We start from the raw sequence: 8,332 nt of genomic DNA on the forward strand, positions 1-8,332 counted from the left end.
GAGGTTCCCTACAGGATAGTTGGATCAAAACGACATGAGGCACGGACAATTGCGTAAGCCCCTGCGCTCGTAGCGTTATGGTGGGAGACAGAGGTTGGAAGCGAAGTGGGACCATGGCGAATTGCAAGGTTGATGGCGGTAGCGAGGATCTTTACACGACCCCCACCGCTAAGCTCCACCGTGCCGCTTCGAGCGCAGCCGTCCGCGCTTCATGTCGTTTTGACCCAATTATAGGTCTAGTCGGATCGAAACAACCTCACTTGTGGTGCAATTGTGTAGGAGAATGCGCTTGTGATGTTACCTTCGTTATAACTAAAGTCGATTCGTAAAACTCAGTGAGGGTCCCACCACCAACACAATTACATCAAACGTCAAGTCGTATCGATCTAACTGTAGGGGTCAGGGCATTGTTCGCAAGTATCACGATGACGGAACGCGCAACTCCCATGACGATTTTAGGAATTTGAAACACTAAGAAGCTAAAGAGCCACCGGTCTGTGGTGACTTTTCGAACAAAATGAGTTTTGTTACCTCACAAGATGAGGAAAATTATCGCGTACAAAAGCACTAAGCATTTCATCAATAGGTGAACAAAGAGATTTTGTTGTTGCAGCATGTCACGTGTCCTCATTTTGTTCTGAGAAAGCGGAAATCATTTTGACAGACGTCTTTTCACACGACCTCGTGCGGGCTAATTGACTAACTTAAGAGCTTCGCGTTCCAGAATAGCCCAGTGGTTTCTCCATTCGCGTGGGACACGAAGAGCATCATACTTTTCTTTGAAGGACTTCGTGAAGAAATCTGACCATCGGAACAGCGGTCTTCCTGTAGTGCGCTTAATATCGCGGGGAACCCAGTCGCTCACGGCTCTGGTCCAACGGTTGTCGTTAAAGCGCATCATGTGTCCGGCTACCTCATTTTACTTTCCTTGGCAAACGCGGCGGCGTCTCTAATCTTCGATCGCTGACGTAGGAGAGAACTTCGAATCTCGTCCCTCACTTGCATGAAACGGGATACTCCTAGCATCACTCTCTCAATTGCGCGTTCAATGAGGTTCACTGCGTTTTCTTCCTGCTTGCGAAATGCCCAGGTTTCCGAAGCATAAGTCAAAGCAGGAAGTACGGTGGTGTTGAAGAAGTGAGCACGAAGCCGGGTGTTCCTGGTCTTCTTCACTAAATCCTCGATGCTCTTGTACGCTCCCCAAGCCGCTCGTCTCCTCCTGCTCAGCTCGGGGGTCAGGTCGTTCATCATGTTCAGTTCTCGACCCAGATAAACGTAGCTGGTGCATTCGGATATGTTCGTTCCGTTGAGCGTGAATGGGGCATCCGAGACCCATTCGTTCCGCATGAACATCGTCTTTTGTAGATTCAGCTGAAGACCGATGCATCCACATGTTTCGTCGAATTCGGTCAGCATTCGTTCCGCTTGGCTGATGCTAGGTGTTACCAGTACGATGTCATCAGCAAAGCACAAATGGTGTAGCTGCCGACCGTTGACCTTCACTCCCATGTCGTCCCATTCCAACCTTCGCATTGCGTTCTCGAGGGTGGCTCTGAATATTTTGGGTGAAATTGTATCACTCTGTCGGACCCCCCTCTTCACGTCAATGATGATGTTCTTGTAGAATGACGAAATTCCGGTCGTGAAGTTACTGTACAGCTCTCGAAGTACCTTTATGTACTGAGTAGGGACGCCTTGGTTGTCAAAGGCTTCCACGACCGCCTCCGTCTCAACGGAGTCGAAGGCCTTCTTCAAGTCGATGAAGGTGAGACAGAGCGGCATCTTGTACTCTCGTGATACCTCGATGAGTTTCGAAACAATGTGAATGTGGTCAATCGTGCTGAATCCTTTTCGAAACCCTGCTTGCTCGCATGCCTGTCCTTCGTCCAAGACTTTTTCAATCCTATTAGGGATCACTCTTGTAAAGTGCTTGTAGATGACGAACAGTAAGCAGACTGGGCGATAGTTGCCGATGTCATGTGGATCTCCTTTTTATACAGCAACACGGTCTTGCTGGTCTTCCACTGTTTAGGAACCTTGCATTCCGACAGGTAACGTGTAAAGAGCCTCGCCAGGGTGTTGATGAGTACTGACGGAAGGTTCTTCAGTTGTTCTGATCTTATTCTGTCGGGAGCGGGTGCCGTACGGTTTCTTACCGACATGATAGCATGCCGTATTTCGGACGGGAGAACCTCTGGAATGACATGTCCGTCTTCCCTCAGATAGTGAGGAGGCAAGTGGACATGGGTGTCGAAGAGATCAGAGTAGAAGTCGTAGATGATTTTCTCCATCCCCCTTCTCGATGCAATGGTTGTTCCCCTCGGGTTCCGGAGAGCAGTCATCCTTGTCTTGCGACTGGCAAAGTCTCAACGGGCATAGCGGATGCTTTTCCCCGCCTCTGCAGCTTCAGCCAGCACTTCTGCTCTTCTCTCTTTAAAGTCTTCCTTTATCGCCTCTCTGCAAAGTCTTGCGAGCATGGACGTGAGTTCTTGGTTCCTTGCGCCTCGTGCTGCTGCTGGCGTATCAGCTCAAGAGTTTCAAGAAACAGGCGCCTCTTGGTGGTTTTAAAACTCTCAGCCTTCTTCGCGCAGTTCAACGAGCCGGTCCTCGTCGATGCTGTCCATTGTGGAATCTTCCCAAAAGCCGGCTAGCGTAGCGAAGATATCCCAGTTGATGACAGTTCTGGGATTTCTCTCTCTGAATTTGGCGGCTTTCTCTGCTCTCCTTGTGAAGGAAAATCTTCCTCGGAGGAGGCGATGGTCCGATCCCGTATAGAACTTTGGTACAACAGCGACGTCCGTCAGGCAGAACCTTTTATTGACGATGATGTAGTCTATTTCATTACGGTACCCTCCACCGGGTGACTCCCACGTCCAGCGTAGAGAAGAGGGCTTCTGAAATTGCGAGTTCCCATGGATGGTCTTAGTCGTCATGATGAACTTGGAGAGCTTCCCCCCAGTTCGTTCCATTGTAGGCCGTGGGTCCCGATGTAAAGTTCCTCCGGCGTTCTTCTTGGGCCAACTTTGGCGTTGAAATCGCCAATTATGACCTTGTAGAAGGCATGATCTTCTCGGTAGAACTTCTCCAGGTCCATATAGAAAGCTTCGACTTCTTTTTCATCGTAGCTTGATGTTGGAGCGTAAGCGACGAAGATAGTCAAAGCTGGTGTTGGATCTTCTCATCCGCAGCAGACGTCCGATTCGGGTCGTAAGTTGTTCGAAAGAGTCGTTGTTCTTTGCCATACTCGTGTTGACGAGGATGCCAACTCCACCAACACCTCTACTGTCGCATGTTCCTAAGAACAGTTCTTCTCCAGTTTCATATACGGCGTTGAGATGGTGACGTCGTCTCTTCTCGGTCATTCCAATGACGTCGTACTTGATCTTCTTGGCTTGCATCATCATATCTTCGATAGCCGCTTCCGATGCAAGCGTACGTACGTTAGAAGTACAGATCGCCATCGTAGTCGTTTTCCGTTTCGGTAGCCTATATGACTCCTGCAACCCCGTCCTACCTGGCGCTACCATACCAGGCTTTCGTCCGGAATCTTTTCTATTACTGTGTTTTGCATAGAATTTTAAAACCCACGGGCAGGTTGCAGGCCTCTAGTCCCATGAGTTTCTGGGAGAACTTCCGTTCTCCCGGAGTGGACATGAGGAGCTTATTTGTTGGAGGCGACTCCAAACCGCCTCCCTTGCACCTCCCAGTCACTTGATTGCAGGCTTCTGGCCGGACCGTCGTGCGGGATACAAGGATGTCAGGAGTCAGTTTTGGCTCAGCAGAAACAGGGAGTCCATCCTCTGAATGCACCTGCGTCTCTGGGCAAGCACAAGGTCGCTTTTGGTCCACGATTAGCCCCCTATCCGCCACCCGTGGACGCGCCACGTAGCCTCGCGACTAACCGGCTGTGATCCCTCTAGTGAGGGAGATCCGTAGACTACTTAGGTATAGTTAGGTCAAAACCCCTTGAAGTTCGGTGCTGTTGGGATGCTGATGATGATAGATTAATCATGATGCTGAGATCGAGAGAGGGGCCCTCGCCAACACCAATCATCGTCGTAGTTCGCGATGGTCCCACTTCGATTACAACCGCTGGCTGCACCGCGCTGCTTTGGGCGCACGCGATTACGTTACTGGACCGACCTTTATAGTTGGGTCAAAACGACACGAAACACGGACAGTTGCGTAAGCGGCTGCGCTCGAAGCGGTGCGGCGGAGCGTAGCGGTTGAGATCGTGCAAGGATCCTCACTACCGCCACCAATCTTTGCAGTTCGCCATGGTCCCACCTTGATTCCATCCGCTGTCCGTGCTTCATGTAACGTTTAGACTCGACTGTAGCATAATAAGCAGGGACGTATCACATAGGGATTGAAAAGAATAGCAAACGAACAAAGTTTCTGGAACAAAGTTGGTTTACTATTCCTTTTGTTATGTACCTGAAAATGCTCTTTCCAGAATATATCCTATAATTCAAGAAAAACAATGCAAAAACAAGAGAACGTTGGCGATTCAAAAGTAGTAAGTGAAGAAGATTTGCAGAGATACATAACTATATCAATACGAAAGAAAGCTATAAGAATTTTAGATAGTTGTGGATGTTGATGGCATGCCTGTTTCACAAAATGATGATGCACAATTTATGATGATGCCGGATGCAATACTGCCTGATGATGTGTCATTGAAAAAGAAATCAAAAATAGTGGCCACAGACGACTTACGTGGTCATTCTGTAACCCCAACGAATAAGGGAAAGGTAGAAGATACTCCAAAAACGGCAAATCTAGACACAACCAATCGTAGCATAGCTAGTGAGAGCACAGTAAAACCAGAGAGTATAACCTGTCAAAGCACAAAAACGCAGAGGGACTACGTGAACGCAGAATCGGCGAAAGGTCCACCGACTCAGGATTCCAAAAATAAAACATGTGGCAGATCAAGTGGTTCACAAGTAAGCGTTAAGAAATCTTTTGTGAAGCTGATTTCAAAAATACAGGTGAGATAGGATTTGATAAAAGCAACAAGAAAGTTCCATTAGAAAAAAGTGAAACTTAGAAATCATATCAGTGCGTAGTTAAATGTTATACCCACTATATATAATCCGGTAAAACGACATGAACCACGCTGCAGCTGCGCAAGCGGTTGCGATCGAAGGGGCGCGGTGGAGAAGACGTTTGGGACCCACGTGGGGCCATCGCAAACTACAGCGAGGAATCCCGTCACTAAAGATCCCAGCTGGGTTCTAACCGCTACGCTCCGCCGCGCCGCTTCTTGCTACGAAAAAATTGCTTACGCAACTGCACTGTGCTTCATCGTCGCTTTGGCCTTACCACAAAATCAACAGATCGTTATGGATTGGACGAGTGCTAGTGCGCACTGCGAGGACACAAACTGATGCAACGGGAAATTTCCTGGTTCCACCGCAAGCGAAAAGTGTGGGTCCGTTGCGTGATTTTGCGAGCTCGTAGGAGGAATAAAACGAGCAAGGTTGTTTTGTTGACTGTTGACTTTTCGATTGTGAATGTATGACTTTTTGCGGAGCGTTCGAGGAAAACCATATATAGTCGGCGTAAAACGTGTTCCGAAAGGTTGACGGGACGCTGCTCCCGCGAAGCTGCGCATTTTCTCTCTACAGTGTGCAGGGAACAGCCGCTGGACCTCTTTTCTCCTTGCTTTTCAGCGTTTCTTTAAAGGTCCTTTTCTCGTATAAAAGGACAGGACTATGTGGTTAAAAAAAGACCATTTTCCAGTAGTTTAATCGCTTGTTCTGCATCTAGGACGACGACCTGATGCTCGGTGCAGATTTGTAGGGGACTGCGCCCTTAGTGGTGCGATGGAGACACCTCCTGCGATCGATGCGGGACCTTCGCTCGATGCAGAAATAGGTAGGGGCACGGTCACTACAGCTCCATACTCCTCGCCAGGGTTTAGATCGTTTTGGTGTACTTTGCGTACGTGATACTGTCATATTTAAGCGGTAAAAACCAGTGATGTAAACTCGTCCATGTTGTATGTAGGTTCAGGAAGGAACATTGCATAACATTACTATAGCTGTCATTGGCCATCATTTTAGGGAAAGACTTCAGAAAATGTCAAAAACAAACAAAGTTCAAAGGACGAAAAGAAGGTAAGAGTGATCATAGTAGTGACAGATTGAAGGAGTTCGATGAATTATTCGTTAAGGGTGGAGAGATGGAAGCAGAAAAGACTAAAGTTCGTATTTCAAGAAGTTCTAAGTCGTTTCCATTTAGTTAGAAGTGTGAAATGTGGTTTAGTAATCCAAGGATAATGTTATATTTCAGTCGGATTCAATAAAAACTGCGCTGGACATTTCTACCATCCCTCGAGAGGTAATTATTTAGTTTTATAGTTGCATGGGAAGACGGAATTGGTTATTATTTACTGTTTGAGGAAGCTCGGAAATATTCATTTCTTCATAAAGATGGGGTTTCTGTGTACGACGATGGGGAACTATCTAATATCGACCTCTACGTAAGTCCTACTGTGGTTTTTGCCTACTGAGCTTTGAATTTGTCGATTCTTTGGACCTATGAGTTGAGAAATGTCGTGCTTTTTCTACGTTTTATATGGGAATGAACCGTAACTCAACACCATCCTTTTAAAAACGAGATCGATTCAAATATGTATTGAAAGCGATCATTAGACTTACTCTCAAATCAAATCAAGGGATGTCCATTCCAGTTTCAGGAGGTTCTCATCAAATTTAATTGTATACCACTCAACGTAACAAAAAATTCGTTGGTTCAACTCGTTTGTTTTGTTGTTTGTCCCTTTTAAAGATTGCTTGGTTTTGGAACATGGACAAACTCCAAATCCAAGATCCAAATCAAATGATAAAACCACCCATACAGATCTTCGCAGATTTTGGCGAGTTATAGTCGGATCAAAACGACGGAAGCGTGGTGCAGTTGCGTAACCGGCTGCGCTCGAAGCGGTGCGGTGAAGCGTAGCGATTAGGATTTCCAGGAGGGACCTCTGTTGGCACCACTCATCGCCTCGGTTCGCGATGGTCCCACCTCGATCCGAACCGCTAGCTCCGTTATAGGAGAATGACATGCGGAATCCGGAGAATTCATTGCCTGCAATGGCAACTTCCATGGAAGTTGTAGTGTTTTCTAGTGGGGGGAAGTAAGCAGGTGCATCAAAACGACCTGACTTGTGATCTAAGTAAAGAAACAGTTGCAATCACGGTAGGACCAATCATCCGGCAAGGGTCCCATTCTACTTCGAGTATAACCGCTTGCGGGATTACATTAGAAACATGGGGAATTTTGACCAGATTTCATTCGACAAAAACAAGTCACTGTGCTCTATATTAATTTGTGATAGAGATTATGGTTATCACGTGACACCGCATATCTTAGGCAACTACACAAACCCAACTAAAGGGCGCGAACAGCGCTCCAGATATGAAAAAGTTGGAAGCCTATTTTGCAGTACCACCTCAACCTCTCCTCAATACTGGTACAGTTTTCGGTTACTTGTCGTTATATGTTTATGTGAAATTTCAAAAACCGATTTTGAGCACAATCAGCCGAAGAAATGACGGAGAAATCAGGGAAAGTAGAAGTACGAAAGCGTACAACCAAAACACCTAACGTGGCAGTTGCGTTTAGACAAAGAATGTCGAAAAAAATCAAGGAACGTAGGGCGCGAAGCAAAAAAAGGGATACGTCAGCGGAGGATAAGACTTCGACTAATATGAAGAAGAAAAATCGTAAAGAAACTACGGGAGTAGCAACAAATTTCCTACAAAAACTACTTCGCAGGAAAGATTCTATGAATGTCATGTCAGTGAATGAGAAGAAGGATAAATCAATAAAGTCAACTCGACAAACGTGATACATATTGCATTTTGTAATGAAACAGATCGCTTTCATAAACTTTTAACTTCCAAAATGTTCGTTTGTACCATAGATGGACAGATCTTCGTGCCTAACAATGTACTCTTGCTTACTTTTAATTGAAACGTAGTACATTTGTTTGAACAAAACAATATTATTCGAACAATTAAGGAGAAAATACTGTATTTTTCAAGAAAAAAGACAATTTTCAACAAATATGGTACAAAATTGTCATGTATGTACGTAAATAAACTATTTGAGGTATAATCAATGAGAATTCGGAGCAACAATAGAATCGTATAAATAATTTTCCATCTATAAATATAATGTATGGAAGAGAAATTCTCAAACTTCTCACATGGAATGATTAGAAACAAAGATTAGTGAAGTTAATGATGTGATGTTCGAATCGAAAAACGGACTTGAGAAGAAAAGAAAGAAATAACAGTTAATTTATAGCAAACATAGG

At 45.7% G+C, this 8,332-nt stretch overlaps 5 protein-coding genes across 6 annotated transcripts; 1 reads left to right on the forward strand and 4 right to left on the reverse strand.

The window, feature by feature from the left end:
• Positions 1-909: 909 nt before the first annotated feature.
• On the reverse strand, positions 910-1,782 carry RB195_011950 (uncharacterized protein; the record flags this gene model as incomplete). Its single annotated transcript, XM_064193589.1, has 1 exon — positions 910-1,782. The coding sequence occupies one exon, from the start codon at positions 1,780-1,782 to the stop codon at positions 910-912; it is 873 nt and encodes a 290-aa protein (XP_064051173.1).
• RB195_011951 (uncharacterized protein) lies at positions 910-2,342 on the reverse strand (the record flags this gene model as incomplete). Of its 2 annotated transcripts, XM_064193591.1 has the most annotated exons (2): positions 910-1,903; positions 1,957-2,342. In XM_064193591.1, the coding sequence occupies 2 exons, from the start codon at positions 2,340-2,342 to the stop codon at positions 910-912; spliced, it is 1,380 nt and encodes a 459-aa protein (XP_064051172.1). The 2 variants fall into 2 exon arrangements, with proteins under 2 accessions (XP_064051172.1, XP_064051174.1); XM_064193590.1 differs by lacking the exon at positions 910-1,903 and having other exon boundaries at positions 1,914-2,291.
• A 231-nt stretch (positions 2,343-2,573) lies between these two features.
• RB195_011952 (uncharacterized protein) lies at positions 2,574-2,969 on the reverse strand (the record flags this gene model as incomplete). Its single annotated transcript, XM_064193592.1, has 1 exon — positions 2,574-2,969. The coding sequence occupies one exon, from the start codon at positions 2,967-2,969 to the stop codon at positions 2,574-2,576; it is 396 nt and encodes a 131-aa protein (XP_064051175.1).
• Positions 2,970-3,116: 147 nt separating this feature from the next.
• Positions 3,117-3,527, reverse strand: RB195_011953 (uncharacterized protein; the record flags this gene model as incomplete). The annotated part of the gene is made up of 1 exon (XM_064193593.1): positions 3,117-3,527. One exon carries the CDS (start codon positions 3,525-3,527, stop codon positions 3,117-3,119), a length of 411 nt encoding a protein of 136 aa, XP_064051176.1.
• A 956-nt stretch (positions 3,528-4,483) lies between these two features.
• RB195_011954 (uncharacterized protein) lies at positions 4,484-7,861 on the forward strand (the record flags this gene model as incomplete). Its single annotated transcript, XM_064193594.1, has 8 exons — positions 4,484-4,519; positions 4,587-4,949; positions 6,072-6,125; positions 6,182-6,211; positions 6,301-6,348; positions 6,410-6,490; positions 7,384-7,483; positions 7,545-7,861. 8 exons carry the CDS (start codon positions 4,484-4,486, stop codon positions 7,859-7,861), a joined length of 1,029 nt encoding a protein of 342 aa, XP_064051177.1.
• Between the last annotated feature and the right edge of the window lie 471 nt (positions 7,862-8,332).

This window comes from Necator americanus, chromosome III, assembly GCF_031761385.1.
Source record: "Necator americanus strain Aroian chromosome III, whole genome shotgun sequence".
In the NCBI taxonomy this organism is placed as follows: Eukaryota; Metazoa; Nematoda; class Chromadorea; order Rhabditida; family Ancylostomatidae; genus Necator; species Necator americanus.